This window comes from Lutjanus erythropterus, chromosome 11 (genome assembly GCF_056507025.1).
Source record: "Lutjanus erythropterus isolate fLutEry1 chromosome 11, fLutEry1.hap2, whole genome shotgun sequence".
Classification (NCBI taxonomy): domain Eukaryota; kingdom Metazoa; phylum Chordata; class Actinopteri; order Lutjaniformes; family Lutjanidae; genus Lutjanus; species Lutjanus erythropterus.
The window spans coordinates 25,362,815-25,387,722 of NC_139327.1; the positions used below are offsets into that span (position 1 = coordinate 25,362,815).

General features: G+C 39.6%; 1 protein-coding gene across 2 annotated transcripts in view; it reads left to right on the top strand.

The window, feature by feature from the left end:
• stard13a (StAR related lipid transfer domain containing 13a) overlaps positions 1-24,908 on the top strand; it is an 80,627-nt gene that overhangs the window by 11,728 nt on the left and 43,991 nt on the right. The window contains exons 1-3 of one of the 2 annotated variants that reach the window (XM_084729800.1): positions 1,852-1,997; positions 3,252-3,422; positions 7,718-7,751. In XM_084729800.1, coding sequence (XP_084585926.1) covers positions 1,986-1,997; positions 3,252-3,422; positions 7,718-7,751 — 217 coding nt within the window. In that variant the 5' untranslated portion in view covers positions 1,852-1,985. Of the gene's footprint in view, positions 1-1,851; positions 1,998-3,251; positions 3,423-7,717; positions 7,752-24,908 lie in introns of those variants that run through there. The other variant, XM_084729803.1, reaches the window with a different exon arrangement.

Consider the following 24,908-nt stretch of genomic DNA (forward strand, 5'->3'; position numbering starts at 1 on the left):
AAAGGTTTTTTAACATCATTTCTGGAAGAGGAACACAGTTTGTAAATGGCTCCTGTGCTGCTCCGCTCTCTTCTCCTCTCACAGGGCATTCCAGCTGCCTCATTATGCTTACCAAGTGTAAATCTGGTAACCTCAAATAGCTCTTAAACCAACAGCACAGAACTTCAGGAATTCATATAAAAAGGCTGTATTTAATCAAGCTAATCCTAATCAAACTGTCTGGCAAGCAAGGAAAACAACAGTAAAACAGACATTTTTAGCTTTGTGTATCACATTTTCTGTCAAGTATTTTTATGTAACAATAAAATCTGTTTTATTTGCAGCGAAAATAAATGTTTTGCGACGACACATCAAGATAAAATACGCAATACAACACCATATGATGATCAATAAAAAAAGAAAATTTAATAACATGTTCAGTTCAGCTGCCTGCCTTACAGTGGAGGAGAAAGGAGGAGCAGAGGGACCATTTATCCCAAAAATTTCAAATATTTATTGGGTAATAAAGATTAAATGACACCAGCCCAGAGGGGTAATGCACGACTTGCGCTTGATCTTTTTTTTGCCGGTTAAAGGCGTTCAGCGATGGGTGTGAGGCAAAATGATGAATCGTTTGGATAAAAAACCCATTTAATTCAGTCATACTTCTTCTTAAAAGAAACACAATCTCTTTATCTAGAAAGCTAGAATGAAAAACTGACTAAATAACTGTACCCTGTAGCCTATTCTTCTTGTTCTTATAATCAGACAATATCCTTTAAACACCATCTCAGCCTCATTCTGCTAATTATATATTAATGAAACCCCTCAATTCTTCCATTTTTAGATATTTTTGGTTTATGTCTTGTTTTTTTAGCCATGCTAGCATCATAGCTCAGGGGATGGCAATAGTGGTCTGTCGTTTGGTCCAAAACTTTGGATTAAGTCCTATGAAATTTGGCAAACACATTCACGTCATCTAGTGCAATCAACAAGTCAAGATGTGTATTTGTTCAATACTTTGGTGACTGAATACAGTAGAAATCACATATAGTGACCATGGTTACAGTCATCAGCTGTTTATATAGAGCTAAAAAAAAGCTTGGGCCAGAATCATTCCTATACAAATAATTAAATCAAGTCGTCCACTTTGTTAATTTTGGGCCTTTTCATACGTGACAACGTCCTGTTGATAGATGTATTCTGATAGATTGACTTCCACTGTAGAAGTCTCCTCCATTTAATTCATGTTGGTTAAATGATAGCCTAAAGAACAGAGCAGAAAAAATGCTAATCAAACAAACCACTTAAATTCAGAATACCAATTGTGCAAATACAGTCATGCCAAAATTAGAAATTTAGATGAGAAATGTATTGACTTTCAGTTTGAGCTGTACTTGTTTTGGGGACACCGTGTCCTTGAAGCTGTTATCTAACTGTGACTGCATGGTTAGAAAATTAGCAACAGTATCATACCATCTCTATGATGGAAACTCTCCGCGGGGTCAAAAAGAGAATTTTCTACACAGACACTCATTGTATGTTGTGATGAAGGGAAAATGTGTCTCTCTGTGCATGCATTGGGGGTTTGGATTCTTGGCTGTAAAAAAAATGCTGTTTACAGAAACGTATGACATTCCTCCTTCACTCTCAGTTATGCACGCCCACATTGGCACATGTGTCCGTGTTATCAGCCCAGTGTGTGACAGGAGGGTAGAGCGGGAAATACAGCGGCGGGTCTTCCCACTGAAGTGCGTACAGTACAGTAGATGAGACATGAGGTCAAGCTGGGATGGACTTTCCAGTGTTGTCACTGAGCGGACACACAGAGGGGACGAGGATGGGCCGGATAAGCCTGGGGGAATTTTTTTTAGAAAGAGAGAAGGGCAGACACATCATCAGCAGTGTCTTATATCTTCAAACACTCCCACACCAACAACAGCTCCACTAAATACTCCACAGAAACCAAACTACAGATACAGAGAGCTGCTGAAGAGACAGGTGACATGAAGACACGGGTAAGAGACTGGAGGAGACACAGCTACACAGAGACTGATATTAAAGGGGCTACAGTACAGGGCTACTCGTGCTGAATTTTGAGGCACAACTGTAATTAATTTTAACGAACAAGACAATGAATTAGAAGAATGTGTTGCTGTTTAAACTGTATGGTGCCATCTTGACAATATTACCATTAAAAACAGACTATATTGAAATTGTATTTAAAGGGAAAAAAAATCCAAATTCATATTGTCTTTGAGGAGGAAAAAACAAACAGTTTAGATAATATGTTAACACTATAGTAGTAAGAATAAGAATACAGTTGGTGTAATTGGGTGTATATCAACTGAATTGATGATTTTATACCAGGAACGCACAGATTTATCAGCCGAACATCAGCTGATATTCACCTTGTTGACTGCAGTTGGCCTATCTACATGTAAGGTGACATTCACCAGTGGCAGCAGCCAATGTTTTTCTGTTGTACTAAATATTGTGTCGCTTATTTGTGGTGTGTTTTTTCTAATGAGGATTTCTTTCTTTCTTTCTTTCTTTCCCTGGAACAAAAAGGGAATGAATAACAAAAATATCATCAGTATCTGCCCAGAATTTCATAATTGGTGCATCCCTATTTTATAGTGATGTGTAATAATGCTGGATAAGGCACTGTTGAATAGCAAGAATTAAACATTTGCCTTTAGTTGACAAAGTCAACCTTCAGCAGCTGTTCTGGAGCTTTTCATTGTATCACATCTCATTGCACATCCTAAGCAGATGCAGTTGCACAGTTGTCTGAGACATGCAGTTTTTCACATTTACATTTGTCTGTGCACTTTAAAGATTTCCAGCATTAAAGCACCAGTGTGTAGGACTTAGAGGCATTGAGGTTATAGATTGCAACCAGCTGAACAGTGCTCACCTCACCCTCCAAGCATATAGGAGAAACTTTGGTGGCCGCAAAACTCCCAAAAAATGCAAATGGCTGTATCCAGATTCAGTATTTGGTTTGTCCATTCTTGGCTACTGTAGAAACATAGTGGTTAAACATGGAGTGGAATGGAATGGAAATTTTAAGATTTACATTTGCATGACCACTGGGCAATTTGATCTGCTGAGGAAGATCATGTGATATGATCAAAAGCTGTAGCACAGCTACAGTGGAACTAGATTGTTTTTGCCATCTTATGTTTCCAAAGTCAAGCACGAACTTTCATTTCCACAGAAGCACCTTTTCTGTGCCACATCTGACTTTTTCTTTTCTGTCCTCACAGGGTGCTCCAGCTGTGGGCAGGACGGCGAACCGAGCACCGAGTCAGGATCAGGGAACATCCAAAGCTCATGAGCCATTGACCAGGCGACCCTCTCGACCTTTGACCCGCAGTAGACCACTGACACGCTCGTCCCTCTCGTCCCCTGCACATCTCCACGCTCGACGGGCCAGGGTGAGTGAGACTCAAACCTCTGCAGGTGTGTCTGGGAGTGCATGTGAGTGAGTCTTGTTGAACACGTTGGGTCAGTCTGCTGTATTCAGGACTATATCTCTGTGTTGCATAAACTACCCAGAGCTTCCAACTGAAGCTCTGCTGTCACAGATACCACTTTCCCCAAACACAATAAATTCTCACTAGTGGTCCATTACCACTGTACTTTGGTGAAGTGAAAGAATTTTTGAGGTGGCGAACACCCAAAGACACACCATGTCATACTGCACTGTTGCTTAATGGATTGGCTTATGCTCTGGACTGCTAAAAGTTGGAGACTGACAGGTAGATGTCATGATATGATTGGCTGAAATCAGTTGGTTTTAGCTTACATAAACAAGCGCCATATTTCGTCTTACAGGAATAAAAAAAATGAACAGATTTTCCTTGACTTTGATATGAAAATACAAGGAAATTGATTTTTTTGTCATATATTACTGAATATGTGCACAATATGATGGGGTATGTGTCAAGCACTGTGGAAGTGGAGCTCATTTGAATTTCTTCATAACTTTATAGCCATGACTATGACTTTATAATTGGCTTTTCTTACTGCTGCTCTGGTGCACTTCCATCTCTCCGTCTCTGCCTCTTGGCTTTCAACTCCTCTCCTCACCCAGCCCTGCACTCAGCCCGTGTCTGCAGCTCTCAGCCTGTCTGCTCTCATTGGTTGTAGCTGCTCACGGCTACTCAAGTTGTCCCCGACACAACCAGATATTAAACCTGCTTGGTATCAGTCTGGACGTCTGCGAAGGCACCAGCGAGCTCTTGCCAAGCTTTGGATCGTGTCTTTGAACAGTTCACACATTTGCCTCTGACTTGCCTCTGATTTGTTGGGGTCCAGAATCTGGCGGCAAGTGGAAAATCAGAGCTAAAAACATGTAGTGTGGCCTTGGCTTAACACTTTGTAGCTGATCTTGTAGACCTGACTTTCAGACATCAGTCTGATTGATCAACCTGTAACAGTGAAACCTTTAGGACTAGACGTAGTTTGTGCTGTATAACTGTGGAGAGTGAATTGTTGTTTGTTGGGTCAGAGGGCGCTGAACCAAACTGTTTGAGATTTAACATGTTATTTTATTTCTACATTGTCATAGCTGCTCTGCAAACGCATTGACCTCATGTACCCTTTTGTTATATTTGACGTCTGCCCACTGGGAATTTCCACCCAAAGCTCTTTACAGGAAAATAAATGTTTCCCTCCCTGTCTCTTTTGACTATTTCTTTAAAAACCTCAGTTGACTCCCTCCCTGTCTTCCATCATGTCTCCTCCCTCCCTCCTTCCTCCTGCTCTCTGGGCCTATGTCCAGTCTGCATGTCCCCCTGCTGTTGTGTAAATAAGGTGAAAGTAAAAGGATGAGACAGCTCTGCTCCATCCAGCAACATGCAAGGTCATCTTTTTTTCTGTGTCAGCACTGCAGCGACAATGAAAACTAACAAAAATACACCACCGATCAACAGGCACAGACTGATAGAGAAGTAAAGAGTACCGCAACAGTGAATGGGTTTTATTCGTTTTTTTAAAAGTGGATTTCTACAACAATAAATGTCTTAGTTGTCATGGATTCAGATCTGTTGGCATAGACACGTTGAATTTGACATGTTGCTGAATGTATTTAGTCTTTCTCTATTTGTATATTGTATATTTGTATTTATATATTGTCACTTGAATGTTTCAGTTTTATTACCTGGCTAGAGACCAGGCATGTAAACTAGCATTTTTGCGAAAATACAGCATATTTACACCTTGTATTTTTATACTGATGTTCACGAACATGCTCTGTCCCTATCAAAATAACAAATAAAGTAAAATAAAGTAAACTCATTAGCTGTTTGCACTTTAAAGGTCTGAACTGTAAAAGGCTTGTAAATGGTTGAAATTGTTTTGTCAGACCACAACAATTTTTGCATTTTTTCTGATTTTTGTCAGTTTTTTATTACAGCTTGCATAGTCACTGAAAAAAAGGTCCAGATATCTTGGCTAAATTAAGTTAAAAAGGAAAAGTTTTTGAAATTACTTTAACTAGCTATGTACACTTGAAATTTTTTGTGATTTTAATGCACAAACAAATCCCAGTTTTTAGAGAGGCCTGTTTTAGCTGCAGTCCAGGTTTAGGTCCTGCTTCAAGAACAGATGGTGTGTCTCTGCAGAATACAACAGTACCTGCCTTTGGTCAGTGTGAAGTTGAAGTGTCAGAATTATTGTTTTGAGTGTGTGTGTGTGTGCTTGTGTGTGAGCGTGTGTGTGTGTGTGTTCTCGTGCAAGTAGGTAGAGAGAGCAGTAAGGGGCCGTGGGATCAGACTGATGCAAAGGAGTGGGTTTATTTTCCCCTGACCGTGACTGATAAAGTACAGCTGTCCAAACTGAAGTGGACACACAAACACACACACACACACACACACACACACACACACACACACACACACACACACACACACACACACACACACACACACACAGCTCTAAATTTAGAACATATTTTGTATATTTGTAGAGAAATCCCAGCAATTCAGTCATTTTTTAGAAAGAAATTGTTGTCATTGTTTCCTAAGCAAGCAGAGACGAGCACTAAACATTCAATATTCACTTCAGTACAGTAATATTGGTTTTGAAGCATGTCACCCTCACTTTTTTTCCATGCTTATTTTATTTTGGTGAGATGTTTGCTATTTCATACCTGGCCCTCTGATTATACTGGACCATCGTTATGAGAATCAATAACCAAACAGAAGCTTAGCCATCACGCTTGGACAAACAGACATAATGTTTTTCACACAAAGAAACAACAGACTCAATATATAACATTTACCAAATTTACAGGAAGGCCCAAATAATTAAAAATCTGTCACAGACAGTGTTTCACAAAGTTTAGAAAGTTTCTTTATATATATGTATATATATATATATATATGTATATGTATATATACTGCATACCAAGCTTTCTTAACTTTTATTAGAGCTCTCAACTTCCTTATCTTCACCCCAAAGTGCTCGTTATATCGAAGTTAAAACAACACAGACAGGAAACAAATTTTTAATAAAAACAACAATAAAATGTTTTTAAAAACAATAAATTAAAAAAGTTGGATGAAGTAAAAGAAACACCAAGGATAAACCTGATGTAAAAAAATCAGTGAATGAAACTTAAAAGACTAAGGTTCTAATATTACTTTCAATTAAAAATTAAAAACTAGATTTGAAAAAGTTTTTTTCTTCCTTTTTAAAAATACAGAGAAAGCTTGCCATTCTAATAATAGAGCGAAAAGGGGCGAGATTTCCGAAAGGTCAATTATGCAGAATTTCCTGTGTAATTGCAAAACTGCAGGTGCATCATTTGGTAAAATCCCAGACCCTGAAGACCTTTGGAGGGGTTTTCCTGTGACAGTGACAGCATTCATGATACACTGTCTGTGTTGGGACGAAGTTTCACGCACTAGTTAGGAAATTAATCTGGGCCACAAAGTTCCCTGATCTTATCGTTTCTCAATTCATGTGTTTTCTGGGACTTTTTATTGAGTGTAATATTCTCCTCATGATCAGTCTTTAATTTCCTGTGTTAATATTCAAGCCACTGAATATTTGAGTCATGGGTTGTTGCTGGTGGATTTTACCGTTGCTGTTCTTGATCTTATTTTCCTCCCTCTGCCTTTCTGCTACTCTTGTTATTTTTTCAGGTGCCATCATCTATTTTGGCTGATTTTGTTGTCATGTCCTCTTTTTCTCCTTCTCTTCTTTCCAAATCAACACACAGACATAGACAATCACACACACATGTGGCATCCCTCCCAATTTCCTCTAATTTAATTGCTTCATTTATTATGATTTAAGTTGCTTTTCCTGAAAAAGGGCCTCAGTCTCATTCATCAAGCGGATGTCACCCAATTAAACAAGACTTTTTTCACATGTGATTTGTTTTTTCCCTTTTAATTCCAATAAACCTTTGGTTAATATTCAAACAAATAAGCTGTTAGGGCTCAGTGGGTTTTCATATGATCGTATGATATAAACACTCAGGAAATCTGTTTCTTTTGGGTGAACCAGATTTGGAATTTGGGTCATTTTCCCAGCGTACTGTAGCTACTGCTGCTGCACGAGGAGAGTGTGTCTCAGGGAAACTGAGTCACTGCCTTTGGCTGATACTGAGTTTACATTCTCTAAAGCTTTAGTGTGTTCATGTGGCTCCTCGTAAGTGTTTGTATATTTTATTGCTTGTGTTTTGGTACTCACTGTGTATTTCTTCTCTTTTTCTCGTCAGGCTGCTGCGAGGATGACGACCAGTGGATCAGCAGGTATGATAAGAGTGAGAGTGAGAGCATGTGTGTGTGTCCAGTCAGCCGGATTGTTTGCATTCCCACTTTGGGATAAAACCGGACTTCTGGGAATGTCTCCCACAGGATTCCCAGCCAGTGTGTCAAACCTCAACCACCCAGAAGTAATGATATACTGTTTCTACTACAACACACACACATACATACAGCCTTGTCTGTAAACACACACAACACATGCATATTCAGGTGCATAAACACAGATATGTGAGCGCACTCATGCAAAAAAACACAAACACTTTGTGCTTTTGTTTGAGCGGAATTTGTCGTGTGAAAACACCTAGAAGCTTATCGCCCCTTCAGCAGAACAAAAACAGGTTTTCTAACTGAAAAAACATTTTGTGTCAGACAGAACACTAAAGGGGTAGTTTGGATTATTTGATGTCGGGTTGTTTGAGGTACTCATCGATAGTCAGTGTATTACCTACTATAGATGGAGGTCGGCACGCCCCCAGTGTGGAGAAGTAAAGAGGAGTACCAGCACGGATACTAAGCGATGAATCCAAATTACCCTTTTCACTGCTTTACTTTGACATTAGGCTTTTATGACAGGAAACTGCAACCAAACTCCACAGGCAAAATTAGTAATTTTACTTCACAGTGCACAGGAATTGCTGCCACTGCTCCTACCTCGGTCTGTAAGTTTGTCTGTAGTTTTTTGTGACTTTGGTGAATCTGAACTATCCTTTTAAAACACAAAAGTCACACAATAACACGAACAAACTATCCAATTAAAGCAGCAGTAGAGCAGCCACTCCCTTGATCTCCAAGATAAAATCACTGACTTTGCTCATGGAGTTTGGTTGGTTCGGAGACAGCGTTACTGTGCTGTTATTTGATTTAATGTTTTTTTTTTAATAGATCTGTTTTTTAAGTGGCTAAAAATACATTTTGTTGTAGAGCCTGTCCACAGGTGTAGGTAATACACTGACTGTTAATAAGTACCTCATACAACCCTACATTAAAAAATCCAAACTATCCCTTTAATATATATTTTTCCCCTTTGGTTTTGAATTTGTGTCTTTGCTCTCTTTTGCAACTTAAGCTCCCAGACACGGAGATACACGAGTCTGAGATGATGAATGAGTCCAACTCTGACCCCTGTCCGTATATCTTATCCTAAGAGTGTGTCCCTTTTGATTGACATGCACAGGCGTCATGGCGACTGTAGTTAAGTACAACCCAGGGAGAAGTCTCACATTTGGATTGTTTATTTTTGTGTGTTTTGTCTGCTTGTGTGTGTGTGTGTGTCATAACAGTTGGGGTGTCTCCGATGTGGCACCACCGTCAGCAAGACTCACATTACTGTCAATGATAGTCCGCGCAGGAGAGGTGCAGTGTGGGTAATGAGGCCCCAGAGGCTGCAGCGAGGTCAGAGGTGATGCCGTCAGTGGCATGCGACGAGTGTGAGAGTGTGTGTGTTTGTGTGTGTGAGAGAGACAGACACATTTCATACAAACACGGCAGCTGAGTGTAGATTAGTTACATTGTTTGGGGTTTGGTGCTTCAGGTTTGTTTTCTCGCTTGAGAGTGTTTATTTTCTCCTGTGATACGAGGAAACACTTTGGCTCTGTGACAGAAATCCCATCCAATCAATCAGTGTTTGTCGGCCTGTGTGGGCTGCAGAGGGACAGGATATGATACGCACATATCTCTGCTCGCATAGCTGACATTCACTCTGCACCCAGACAGATAAAGGGGGGCATTCCTCACAGGAGTTTTAACCAGAACTACCTGTGCTCTCTGCTGGGGAGGGGGTCTCCTTATCAGGCTTTTTGTAATCATCCTCAGTGTGTATCTTTTGATGTGCTTTCTGTCTTTTTGTGTGACTTTTTTCTTGAGTGTCTGAGGGTGTGTTTATGAAGGGGAATGCATGCTATGATGGTATGTGGTTTTAATCGAATCTGCCCTCGAGCCACCGAGGAAAATGTTTTAATCCTTGCATAGATGAAAGGATTTATTGTCAATACATTTTTTCTAAAGAATTAATATGCAATAACAGAGGAGTATTTTTGTGTAGATGCTTAAGCGCTTTACTTGATCTCAACTTAGTTTGGATTTCAACAAGCTCTTAATCTTTGAGGTCACCTCCGGTCTGTAGACTGTTACCTCACTTACACAAAACCTGATTTTTCAGCATCTTAACTCACTTCTAAACTTATGATTATGGATTAGAACAATTTAATTGGACTTTCTGAGAAATAATAAGTCCAGATAGATTGTTTCTCAGTTGACCTGCCAGAAAGTGCCACGCAGAGTCTACATTCAATCCTCATTTAAAGGTCTAGGTCTAGGCCTTAATGAGAATATGGCAGAAATGGAATATAATATTCATAAGTATGTTTTCATTCCCTGAAAGGTGACACTTGAGTCAGATGACTTGGATTTGAATCACAAATCAGGTCAAAAAGATTTTAACACCAGTGACTCTTGAGTTAGCTTGGACTTCATCCTTTTGACTTGGAATGACTTGATATCCTCCATAAGGTCAAAGACAGAAAAATGATGTTATAAAAAAGAACGATCAAATTGATTCTTCACTTTCTTTTAATTAAAATTGAAATACTTAAAATTACAACCGCAGATCTAATTGCAGATGCAGTAAAGAAAGGTGCTTTCGGCATAGAAAGTGAATGAAACCACTCAGCTTTCAACATTTCGTACAAAATACGTCACAGACACCAACATTACTATCCCTCGTAACATTAGCTTACCTAAAGTTTTTAATCTAGTGACGCCAGGTCCTTTTTTCAGCCACCATGCAAAAGAACAAGTGAGACCTGTTACTCGTGTGATATATCCTGGTACAAGTACACGCAGACATCATAACTTCAGCTGCTAACGTTAGCTTTGGGAGGGAGAAAGTCATGACATCACTTATGCAACCGTTGGGTTTGTGGTCTATCTAATTATGTACCTTCACAGTCTGATACCCAGTTTTATCACAAATAGGACTTGTAAAATTATCTTTTAAATTGAAAAACATCATATGTGTATTTCGTGGCACAATTAATCAGGATCAAACACTGATTTGTCTTTCGCCAGTGACTACCATGGAATATTTTATCCAAGGTTCATTCATTCCACCTTTATTTTAACTGGTAAATATATTACAAAAAAACAAAAACAAAAAAAATAAATAAAAGCACTTAGATACAGAAAAAACAAAGATAAACTTACATATAAGTGGCAACAAGAAGTAAAAAGCAATAAAAGACAATTAAAAATGTAAAAAATAAATAAATAAAAGCATCAATAATGAATAAAATCAGTTTAAATGAACATTGGTTCCATGGTTGTCCACCAGAAGTGGTTTGAATTTGCCTCTCTCAGACCAGCAGACAGAATATACAATTGTTAAGTACTTGAAACACAAAGTTTAGGACGTGTGACTTGGTCTTGACATGGCGCTTGACATGGTTCTTCATAGCCGTGCCTTGTGATTTACTTAACGCAAAACACTTGCAAAATAACGACTACCCACCTTTGATCAATAACAGTAACTCTCTGCCACTCCCAAGTGCATAACTCTTAAAAATGAATGGCTTGGGCGCCCCTGTGGCTCGGTTGGTAGGGCGTGCGCACCATGTGTTGGGGCTGCCGGTTCGATTCCCACCTGCGGTACATTTGCTGTGTTTCATTCCCTGTCTCTCTCCCCCTGTCCTGTCATGTCTTCAGCTGTCCTATCCTAATAAAGGAAAAAAAATAATCTAAAAAAGAATGGCTTCATCGCAGAATACTGTATATCCATTTTGGAAAAATAAATACTAACATCTAAAATGTAGAATTAAACATCAAAACTAATATAAATGACTCATTATATACACTCAGCTTTTCTAGTTGAAACTTTGCCATATTTAATGATTTAGAGTCCGGCATGTGAATGTAGTTTTATTGCAACTGTTCATTACAGCTCCACATGTTTTCAGACAAACTGGATGAGCACATTACTACTGCTGGCAAAAATTACCCCTCAAAGATATTTTGGAAGAGTGCTGCTGTTTTAGAGCAGCTGATAAACTGCTGATGACCTCGGCCTGACCGAAACACACACTGACACACATTCTGTCCACTTTCACTGCAGTCCAGGATTATAAAAAAAACATATAATCCATGAGAACGTTCACATTATTGGAAAGCGCTCGGGGAGGCTGTGGGTAATCTCGACCTCTGGCCCCTGAATCCTTTTAGCGTGTCCTGTGCATGTCTGTAATATGTTTTTAATATGACTGACTGGAGGGATTCAGCTGATTTATGGCTCCTGCAGACTTTATACGTACATTTTCCTAGAGGCGGTGTCATGCTGCTATTTAACCCAAATGTTTTTCTCTCGTTTTAGTATTTAATAAGGTCGCACGCTTCCTTAACTTGTGTAAAAGTGCTAAAAGAGTCGGAGGCCTCGATCTGTCCATGTGTCTGCAAATGTGTGTGTATTTGTGTGAACACCTCCACTACTGCCACTATGCATAAGATACCTCACGCAGAAAACGAGTCGGCTCAGCAATTAACTTGCAATAAACCTTTATAACTTAATGATGGTGGCTTGTTGTGGTGTTAATATGTGTGTGTGGACCCACCAGAGTGCATACATTAAAGGTTTGCGATGCTAGGAGGTCCCTTATTAACTCAGTGCTTGGTAAGTGAGCCTGTGTGTGTTTGTGTGTTGAATATTGCAGGAGTGTGCAGCAGTGCTTTAACAAGTCTGGAAGTGGATTTGGCTGCAGTCCCAGTCTCTCCCTCTGTTTCTTCCTTCACCTCTCCCTTTTCATTTCTCCTCTGTCTTTCTGCCCTCTGCTGTCTCCTCTGACCATTCAAACTGTAACTCGAGCTCCCCTGTGATTGGTTTTTTTTTCCACGTCAATTTTCCATCTTGATTTGTTTTACTGTAACTGTTTGCTGCTTTCCACTTTGCATATGAATTTTGTGTGTTGCTTCCAAAGCATTTTTTCTTCATGTGTAAAGAACATGCATAAGACTTATGGCATAAGATGTCATATTAGACACTTTTGGGCTCTCCAAGACAAAAGATCCCAGGTATAGTGTGAACGTGAAACATGATGATATTCCTGCATCACTGTGAGAGAAGTTCAAAGACACCGTTGTCATGATCTTGCTTCAGTGGATAGCCTGGGGCAAAATTCTGATGGTGTCAGAAATTTAGGATACCCATCTTACATCTCTTGTCTGTCTATTGCAAGGGCTCAATGCTTGCTTAGCTTCATTGTTTACTACTATGGCAGCACAGATGGATGACACATGCTGATTACAGTTTGTTGTATTCTGACTTGCATTGTAGCCTACGATTCGAAGGCATGATTAGGGCTGGGTATTGAACTTTAATACTTTTATGCACAGACCAAAATACTACTGTTTTTTAAAAAATTAATTCATTCGATACCAAATTTTGATACCCAAGGAGTTTTGACAGATTTTTTGTTTAGCCCAATAATGTACAGATATTTCTCTGGTTTCTTCATTTTAGTCCAGCCATTTCTCTGTGCGTGTGCGTTTTAGCTCTGTTTTGGTCTCCACCAACTCCTGAGAAAAATATCTGGATCTTTAGCTGCTAAAATCTCAACTATACTCACCAGCTAGTCGCTACTGTCTGCTTTTTGGTGCAAAACAGCTGCCGATTCTATCTCACCTGACTCTACTGCAAATATGCATATATATATTACTCTTCAGTCTTAACGTTTATGTTAATTATACACTCATAATGTTTGTGATGATCAGTGAAAATGAGTGCCATTTTCAGTTAATCCACATATGTGAGGATAATGGTGATAGTTTGCTCATAAACAAAAATACCATTATGTTTGACAGCTTAAGCACCACTAATGTGCACCTGAGACTCCACCACTTGCGTATTTCTGTGTGTATGTGTTGGCATGTGTGTTTGGCGTCACACGTATGAGTGCATATTTGTGTACACACTTGTGTGTTTGTGTGTGGTCCTGCAACCTTATACCAGCACAGAGAACGGCTCGAGGAAGGAAGTCGGTCCTTGAGGATTTTCCTGCTAGAATGCTTATTTTAACAGCTACAAACTTCACTATATGTGTATCGCTCCTAAGTGCCTTTAAAATGAGACACTCAGCAACAAGGCCTCCTATCAGCATGTGATCTGCACTCCCATGACCTGTGGAGTTTCCTCCATGTCCATTAGCTATTGTTCCCCCTCTTGGTCCTGCCCCAGGTCCTGCAACTTCCATACCAAAGTCTGCACCCTGTAGCCCTCTGCACTCAGCTTTCAAACCCCAGCGTCTGTCTCCAAATACGACGTCTACCCCCTCCCCATTCAGTTCCATACTTTATACCTCAGGCCCAGTCTGCTTCCCATGTTTCCAGCCCTGGTTTCCCCCCATTTCCCATCTGTATCATCTCTCCTCTGTGGTCCTTTGCTTTGTGTCGCCCCGGGCTCAGGCAGGCCACAGTGATAGCCATCTGCTGCTGTAGGTGATCCAGTCTCCAGAATAGGAGGTGGACGATGTCAACAGACGTCTCCGCGCAGCAGGCTGGACAAGGGAAGTTGTTGTTGTTGTTATTGGAGAGTGTGGGGGATAGACACTCTGAATTAGCTCCTGACCCACTTTCCTCCTGGCCCATTTTTCTGAAGGAACTGACCAGAGCAGCATTCCTCAACGGCTGGTGCAGAAATATTGACAGAGACACGCTGATACTGTTGATTCAAGCTCATGTGAGCAGATGGGTAAAATGTTGGCTCGTTTATGATGACACACGATAAGCATATGGATCCTAGAATAACAAGAAATATGCATTATTTCTTCCACTGTGCTGTATTTTTGTGACGTTGCCCACTGATCAAACTTAAATGTCAGGTAGGAAAGTCTGAATAGTTTCCACTCAGACGTTCTTTGTCTGTCCTCCAGTGGAAAATCAAATGTCTTCAAGCTTTTAATAAAAATGACTTCACATCTTTGTTTTACTTTTTGTCTTAATTTGGGTCATTGCTGTCCTGATCTGCAGTGCCACCATCGTCTGTCTTCCTCTCCTCATTCCCTCTCTTGCTGAGTCTTCGCCGCCTTTTGCTTTTGCGAGGAGCACCTGTCAATCACAGTGTCTCTCTGATGTATCAAAGTCAAGGGTCAAGTTGACAGTATCACCGCCGAATACTAAACATAGCAGTACTGGTTTATGTTTAAAGCTTTGATATATGAGAAAGGAGTTATTTTCTTTGCACAATCGAGATTGTTTTGTTTAAGATTAATCACTGCATTGACTTCTTTTACAACAAAAAGAAAAGTTGGAACAATGTGTAAAAGGTACATAAAAACAGAATGAAGTGATTAACAAAAACATTTCTGAAAGATATTCAGTTGAAACCAGTACAAATACAAGATATTTAACGTTCAAATTGATTCACTTTTCAAACAGTTTTTTGTATATACACTCATTCTGAATTTGATGTTTGCAGCATTTTCCAAAAAAGTTGCACAGCCCATCCACTATTAAAGATTTCAGTATGGTCACTGTGGAAATGCACAAAATCTACCATCTTTCTGTGTGAATGTGCTGCTGATATGGAGTGTTTTGCAGGTAATGGAGCATAAATGAGAAAATAGTTCATGGATTTTGGGAAATGTGGTCATTCAATACATTCCGTGTGAAAACAATTTAAAACAATTGACAGCTGGGTCCACATTCTGTTTGACTGACTCTGTGAGAAGTAACAGCGGTCCGTGCATCGTTACTCAAATCACATAAGTGCTTCATCTCAGCATTTTCCCACCACCTTGCTAGTGCTTTTCTATCAGAGGAAAATGTGGACGCAAGCACCTTATTCATTTAATCAAATTAAGCACTATTTTCAAATTGAGGATTTAATTTTTTTCAGGGTGGTAACATCATAAAATATGACAACAGACGTTTGAAGCTTCATTCGAAAACCTAGAAGCTTTGAATGTAAAAGAAAAAAAAAAGACATTGGGCACAGCCCGAATTGATGGTAAAGAACACAATCATGAATGAACACATAAACAGATGTTGTGATTTAAATCCTGCAGCGCTGCTCTGCAAAATGCTTTTTGAGGAAGTGAGCAACATATGGAATTACTATGTCAATTCATAGTAAGATGATTAGGTTTGTGTGTGTGTGTGCACAGTGTGTGCTCTCAAGGATCATTACAGATAGTATTTGTGAGGAATTTAGGTCAAGGTCACACAGTGCCATCTGTTCAATGGTTTCATTTAATCTGGAGGTTTTCCACTTTAAGCAGACTGGTGGTGTTCACTCAAGGTAACAAGCTGTCAATTTATTTTATAGGATGAAAAATGTTTCTGGATTCTTCTGCTGTGTGAAGATGATTCTCCATCTGGGTTCCTCGTTTGTTTAGTTTTGATTGCAGTGCGCCTCAAGATTTCACAAGAGCAGCTGCTGAGGTGACATGCAGTATAAGTACGGCCGAGTTATGTATGCATGTGCGTTTCAGTCTCAAACAGTAGAGTCAGGAGAGCTGAGCAGTTTGGCCTGAATGACTGATGAATGTTGCTGAAAATAGAAGACAGAGACCAGGGAGAGAGTGGCAGGGATGAAGAGCAGAAAAAATGAGCAGGGAGAGGAAGAAGAGGAAGGGAAAGAGGGTAGCTGAGCACACATGCAAATTTAAGGAAGCTGGGAGAGAGGAGCGGGTTGCACAAGATGGTTTTGTCACAGTCCTTGATCACGTAATCTGTTAAATTATTGATCAGCCTGAACCCGTTAACCCAGACTCTGTGTGCACATGCAGCCACAGACTTTTTACAGTGATACTGACGGTCTCTCAGTGACAGAAAACTTACACATATATATATATAATGATTACTTAAGTCTTGGTATTTTTAAAAGCATCTCTAACCTTTGAAGACATCCAACGAAAATATGAGAGAGGATCTTTTTTGAGCATCTTTGCAGGGACAAGCAGAAGATGTTTGAAAGGCATGGGCCCAACTCATGAAAGGTCATTTTTGCAAATAATTATATAAATACATGCCTAGAATGACTACTTTTCTAACACTGTTCAGGGGATATTTAAATGTACTGTATGTATTTAAAACAAACCTATGGCTGTGACTGGTTTAATTCAAATACTGTTACTTGATAATTAATGATACATGCAAAGAAATGAATGCATGAGTGCATTTGAGTATGTTCTCCCAGCATGTTAGCAAGCCCATCTCTTACCTCACCCTCTGGACCGTAAGACAATATTAAAGCTGCAAAAGTTCAGTGGATGGGACACAAGAACTCATCATATTCTACTGATTCCCACATGACTAGCAAAAGGCAAGATAGGTGGTTCAATAGTTCAAACAGAGAAAGACCCTATTTGTTCAAATAGTGGCAAGAAATTCCCAAAGCGCATCAGTATATTAATTGACTGGGTGACATGTTTGTCTCTGGTGTGGCCTGCACAGCCCGAGCCAGTCTTGGCAGCCAGTCATTTGTTTTCAGATCTTCTTGCATCTCTCTCACCACAGAGGAGTCACAGCAATCACCTACCCCATGGATGAAGCTTTTTATTTCCAACACCACATGGAGCGTCCTTTAGTTACAAGGCTAAGAGACGTTAGCTTGTTTTGATAGCACTTTTTTAGAGGCTAGTACATAGGGTGCAGTAGACCGTTGCCGACGCCAAAACAACAAAACCTATCTGCTTCCTTGTGCTCTCAGTACTAGTGTCTTAGTTTGGCTCTGGCTTATAGTCAGCAGCAAACATCCTCCTTAACTCTCTGCCAATCACATCACCGTCATACAAAATAGGTAGCTGCAATGACTGACACACTTCACAACTTCTAAGCATAAAATATGTTCACTGGCATCCTGGAAATCTCAGTAATTGCATTAAACAGTCATTTTACCTTAACTGAACACCTGTCTCTTAACAAAGGGACCGTCAAGAATTAATCCAGTCCATTACAGTATCAATATAAAATAAAAATGATAGTATGTTCATACATTGTTTGGTGACATACAAGACATCTGCTTCAAACTAATCATGCTGACTGACTTACACCGACTGCTGTGTGCGTATGTGTGCAACATGACTCATGCCCACACAATGCTTAGAAGGGCAGGCTGTCTGTGTGTGAACAGTAATTTATTTATTTATTTAAAAAACACCTCAGAAAAAGGACACTCTTCTCTTGGAGGCCAAACTGCAGGTGCTCAAGAGCCTTTTGTGGTCTGTCTCTGTAGATGCATGCATCTTTATGGCAATCACATGCAATCTGTGCTCATTTGACAAACTGCCCTAACCTCAGATGACCTGACAGGAAGACAAGGAAGAAGCTTGACCTCCCTTCCCTGCTGCTCCTCCTCCTCATTTTTCTGTCTCTAGAAGACAGCAGCCCTCTCCAAACCAGCCCTGTCCATTTCTGTAACCACTGTGAGATCTGATTGCTCTCCCGGTGGAGACGCCCATGCTCTGCTGTGTATTTGTTCTGAAAATCAGATCCCGGGTCCTGTCCAGAACATGTCCATTGTGCTGCTTTGATTGGCTGTTTGAGCCCTGGAATGTGTTAGGTTGATGTTTTGATTGGCCGCTGCTAGAGACAGTGTTCCTGTGGTGTTCTAGCTCCCTGCACGGGTTGAGAGGTTGACCTCAGGGACCAGCTTACCGATCCACATATCACAGCCTGCAACATCACAGAGGAGGAATATAAAACTCAGGCCGGATCAAAGTCATTGGAAGTTTTGTAGTGTTCCCACAGAAGTGTTTCATTTCTGACCTGTGGTCTCTTTTGTTCTCACTGTTTCTGTCTCTCGACTTCAACTCATAATGTACTCTGTTTCGAACATATCACTGTCACTGTTTTGACACTTTTAGAGTCCCACATTAGTACAATTACCTTGTTTTGTGCTGATCTTGCTTATAAAATAGATAGCAAGGGTCAGAATTGAGGCTTGAATTGTGAGAACTGATGAGTTTCAATCTCCACCACCAAGTCCAATTGTATTTCCAGTTGCATGGCAATAAAGACAGTGCTGCAAGTGAGTTATCGGTGCAAGACATTTCAGTCTGCATACTAGGAAAGTGCACTCAGTAGGACTGAACAGTTAATCAAAATTTTAGCAAAATCACCAAATGTCCTCAAATTTCAAACCGCAAGAGGTGCAATATTTATTAAGGTGTCAAAATACCATTTTAAATTGAATGCTGATGTGCTGCAGAGGTCTCTTGGCTTGCACATCATATTGTACAGACTTAACGGTGCAGTAAGCGATTCTGGAGAAAGATAGTTGATTGCTGAGTGTCATTCAAAGATCTACAAATACTGACACTTTGGGCTGGTGACTCGCCACAAAATAACAGAATCCCTTGTGGCACCTTTAAGAAAACATCTTTGTTTGGTACAGATTACCGTAAAAATCACACCATATTCATTTAATATGTTTTCAGTGAAAATGAGAATAATGATGTAAACATGATCATTCATTCTGACACTGCAAATCATATTGCAATTATAATATCAGTCAAAATAATCACAATCAGATATTTTTTCAAAATCGTTAAGTCAAATTCAAAATAATTTACTCTTGATGTTGTCTGTTCATAGATCAGAGCCTGCATGTCTCAGTGGAAGTTGTGGCTATTCAGAAAATTAATGTTTTTGTATAGAATCTTGTTAGATCACCCACAGTAGCTGAATTTAATTCCAATGCTATCATATTCAGTTTTCAAAAAATGCTTCTCGAGATCCACAAGACTTAGTTTTCCAGTCATACCTAATTTAATTCTAATGCTGTTTATTGACCCCAGTATGCAGGAATATTCAAATACACCATTTTTAGTAGATGGGCGAAAATAACTTATTTTAATTGCATGCAAAAAAAAAAAAAGTGGACATCTCTGTAAAGAAGAGACTCTTGGGTACCCATAGAACCCATTTTCATTGAGACACGTCAACATTCCCAGGAGAAGAAGAATGAATGAATACATCAAAATAACAATTTCTGCACCTTCTCAATACAGTATTTTGGATTAACTTTTCACAAAACCAGGTTTTGTGCAAATTTAAATTATAACCCTTTTCCCCAAATCATGCTTCAAGCATCTTTTCAGTCTCTCCTCTGCTTATCCAGATATATTTACCATAGGACTACATACCAGTAAATGTTTGAAAGGATTTAAGAAAATTCAGAAAATGTCAGTGGTACTTAATCTTGTGCTCCTCAGAGTTATGTCAGAGTGTTCTGATTATAAGCCAGTCGTGCCTTTAGGTGGCTGTGATAATGTGCTAAAATCCCTTAATCCTGCAGCCCACACACATTTGCACAGGGAACACGGGTCACAAGGTAACGTGTGTATAACCAAGTACATGTGTATTCATTTATACATTAGTTTATGCATGCTTTATATTAGTGTGGGTCTAATTTTATTTCCATACATTTGCTATTCATGTCTATTTGTCTCTATACTGTGTTTCATGGTCGTAAAATAATGTTGGTGTATGTGTATATTGGTTATAACTTCTACCACACACATGCAATTGTACAAACAACATGGAAAAAATTTAAGGTGCACATGCAATCTGTCATACAGACTTTATTTTTATTTTTATGACTGTCAGGCATGTTTGTTCTTCCTTGAGGAACTGACTGCAGATGTACAATGATGTATAAAATGCAGTCATGCAAAGCAAAATTTCATCATCAAGTCCATATTTTAATAAATACAATATAACAGGACAGAAAACCTTTCCACCATTCAGCAACATGCCATATAACAACCCATTTAACCCTTAACCTGAGCACATGTTTTATGTGCTCTGGCAGATGCGTCTGCTCTCTCTCCTGTTTAGACAGATTTACAGCCGACCTGGCCCGTGACAATCACAACCATTTATCTAATATAGGCTGTGTGTGAGATATAAGTCTTTGAGGCACTTTTGTAGATAACCAGGATAGCTGCCGCTGATGTGGAGCACTCTTTTGGATCTGCTATCGCATCAGTATTAAACAAACCCTGACTGATTCACATTTCACATTTGCAAATGAGTCTAGCAGTACCAGACTATAGGCTCACAGATATAATAGGAAACTGTAGGTTCATGCGATCTGAAATAAGGACCTTGTTTTTGTCTTTCAGAATGCTTTTTAAGACGTTTGGTGGTTTTTCGTGTGCTTGTACATGCTGTAGTCCCACACAGTTTTGTTCCCATCACCTGCTGTCATCATCATATTTTCAGCAGTCTCTCTTTTCTCCAATCTTCTTTTTTTTTTTTGCTGATGGCACAGACCTGTTTACCACCTCCTCTCCTGCCTGCTTTTTCAGTCCTCTCCTCAACATGATTAGTGCTCTCCCACTCAGAATATAAGCCTGCACGACAGCGCCCAGTGCCTACATCTTCTTTTAAGGGATCCTTGGCATCAGTGCTCCCAGATCAATGCCATACGCCTGCATGTGTCGTGGTCTCCTGCCAGCTTGGGATCCAAATCCACAAATAGAGCTGATTCAACTGTTTCAGATGATTGCATCTGTTATTACCCTCCAGTCAATAGTTTGGCTATGAAAGAGAAGCTTACCCTTGAAAATATGACTGATATTTGATGAGAGCTTAAAGAACAACAATCAATTAATTGCTTACTTGATTGACAGAAAATCTATTTTAAGAATTTATTCATCGTTTAAGTCATTTTTTGAAGCAAAAATGTAAAAAAAAACAAAAAAAATCTCTGGCTCCAGCATCTCACTTGTGAGGATTTGCTTCTTTTCTTTGTCTTATGTGATATTAAACATACTATCTTTAGGTTTTGGACTGTTGGTTGGACAAAATAAGACTTTGAAGATGTTACTTAGGGCTTTAAGAAATTGTGAGGGGCATTTATCAATATTTTCTTGCATTTTAAATGATGAAAGCTAGAGTAGGAAATGTATTTTAGAAGCATTTTTCTTATATTATTTGAAATTATCTTTCTGTCCAATGAATAAATAAATCAAAGGCTTTGACAATCCGGTAGCTGTGGCTGTTGCAGGCCTGTAATAAACCCTGAATTAAATCATTGAATGGCCTATCTGCCTATATACCTACATATCTACCTTACTGCATGCATTCTGCCCGTTCACTCATTGTGACAGACCAGAGTCTTCTACAAGGCTTGGCAGATGTATCGCTAGAGCTGTGGCACACTTGTCACACAAGAATGGCAGAGTGCAACTAAAACTTCTTACTACTAACATTTTAGCTTGATAAAAGTGGGTACAAACAATAACCATGTTCGCTGTTTATGTTCATTATGATTAATTAATTAGTTATCAACTTCTAAACTAATCGTCAGCTACTTTGATAAATGGTTAATTGTCTGATTCGATCTTCTTAAATGTGAATATTTATTTTCTGGTTTCTTAACTCCTCTATAACAGTAAACTGAATATCTTTGAGTTTTGGACAAAACGCGACATTTGAAGACGTCATCTTGGGCTTTAGGAAACAGTGATCGATATTTTTCACCATTTTCATTCATTTTATGGACCCTAGTTTTAATCGAAAAAATAATCTGCTGATTAATCCATGATGAAAAATGCCACTATATTTCACATCGGTATGTGTAATACCATTTGGAGATGAAAAATTGTCATGCTGGTGTGCATACGTTAACTTCACACTAATGTGATGAAATGTAACCATGAATCTAATTTTTAGAAAATAAAATAAAAAATCAAAAGAGAAAATCTTTTTTAAAAATAATATTTTTATTTCTTTTTTTTTCCAACTTACAGGTGAATAACAGTATAAAGGCATAACAACAGAGGTGCAAGTCACATCGTTCTATATCTTCCCACCCTTCCCAGCACCCATCCATCCAGTAATGTCTAGAATTAATAGGTTACACTGGTAGTTTATGTTAAAAAATATGAAAGTAGAAAAGGAAGGCCATGACTGCGTTTATATTATGCATCAAAAGAAAATGTCTCTCTCTCCACCAACTTGTTTTTCAGTGTGACTCTGTCAAACACCAAAATAACTGCCCCATTATTCCCAGTCTCCTCCCTTTCATTTATTTGAGTCTAATTGTATATGAGGCTAACATGTCGTGTGACTTTCAGCCTCCATTTGCAAATACAATGCGCGTGAATCTCATTAAGCTGCTTTATTAGAAGCGAAGCAGAGCAGAAAAGGAAATTTCATCAGATATTTTAATCCATGACGTGCATTATATAGTATGTTTTATTGTTTCTTCTTGTCCCACACCGGATCTTCTATACGTTGGTGGTCTTGTTGATCGACTCTCCCCTCAGCTCCTCAGTTCCTTCCTTCTTTCATTCCATCTCCACTCAGCTTCCCATTGTTCATCATCCCCTCCCTCCAAACCACTTTCCCTCTCATCACTGCTGACTGCCAGCACCAGCCATCAATCTTACCGTGGTCTCAGCAGGAATATAAATCACCGGTTCTCTCCACAGCTACACTGTCATCGGACACCAGGCCATGCCAGGGCACGGCAGAGAAAGTCGGGCCATGAACTCCAGCCCACACCCTTCAACATGTGAGCTGCATGTTTGATGGAGAACAAATCCAACTGCAGAAGTCACATTTTAGGAAGAAAAGTAAATTGTTCATCCTCAAGCGATTATTCATAGCCCAGTTTTTGACGGTCAAACAGTAAAGTGGTATTCGGTGTCCAGATAAGTGCAGGATTGTGCTGACGACTCGGGATGTCAAGCGTGTTTCGACAGGCCGAAATGTCGAATCAGGTCTCTGCTCGTGGGTCCCTTCTGACCTGGAACTCAACACCACAAACAGGACATCCGATGGTGTCAGGCGGACAGCAGCTGAGGAGCGTCCTGATCACTCTGTCTGGCATTCCTGGGATAACACGGGAGAAACTCAGAGCTCAGAGTGAGATTCCCAAAACTCTCAACCTGTCAGAGGGATGAACATGACTCACAAAGAGCTCAGACGGTCGATGTGTGTGTGCTTTCATTTTAGGTGGTCAAGCTGACTTGTACAGTTTTTATCTCAGTTAGTCGTGCTCATATTCAGTCACTCATATTGTGAAGCAATCACCTGCTTGTGCAGTTAAAGGAAAAACCCACTGAAACACTTGCAAAACATGCCCCAGATTCCGTTGTCCATTTTGTTGTGTTTTTCTTTCTTAGACAGCTTTGAAGGGTCAATTTACTCCCAAAATCAAAAATACATCTAGATCCATCTAGACAGCTTTGGTGTGAGCGGTGTGAGTGCAGAGATTTGGAGATATCGGCCGTAGAAATGTCTTCCTTCTCTCCAATATAGTTTAACTAAATGGCACTCAGCTGGTGGTGCTCAAAGCCCAGCAAATACATTTGAAAAACTCAACAGCAACGTGTCTTTCCAGAAATCAGGACCTGCTTACTCAAGATTATCCACAGATGTTGTTAGGAGGAGTTTCATGCAGCAACTGTTTTCTTTCTACTGAGCCTGCAAAACAGTATCACAGTGCAGAATGAAGCGTGCATCTATGCACGGATGAAAGGCTCATGCTCATGACATTATGGAATGTAAACGTTAATGACATCCTCCTCGGCTAAGCTGTAACATGCTTTACATGGGGGGGGGGCATGGGTCACCAAGAGATAAATATAGTGAAACAAAGAATAAATTAATATGATTTATGTTGGGAAATAAACAAACGAGTTTGCTGATGCTAACATGCTGACCTTTATTTAACTAAAGTTTAAAAAATCCCTGATTTTTGTTAATGATTGATAATAATTGTGCGTTGGAGGGGCATCAACTTTTTCCAGCTTCTGAAGGGGGGCCCCTGCCAGGAAATTGTTGGGAACCACTGTTTTAGGGTATGCCGTGACACAGAAAATACTGAAAATAATTTTTTACGTACAGCTCACAACAGCTGTTGAGCTCTCCTCGTGGGATTTTTGGCTCTCATTGTATTCAACTGGACGCTTTAGGAGGTGAAATGAGTTTGTTATGTTGCCCCTGTTGTTCACCCATATTACCGTGGTTTGTTGTACATCTAATGCTTTATAATTACACCTCTTCCACACTGCTGAAGTCGCTCACCTTTCTGGGAGCCTGTAGCAATGTCACTTTCACTTTCAGCCATTCTTCTTGTTGCTGTGTTTAATGGACATCATTCTGGCAACAGTATTGCCATTATCACAATATGATTTTTTTTTT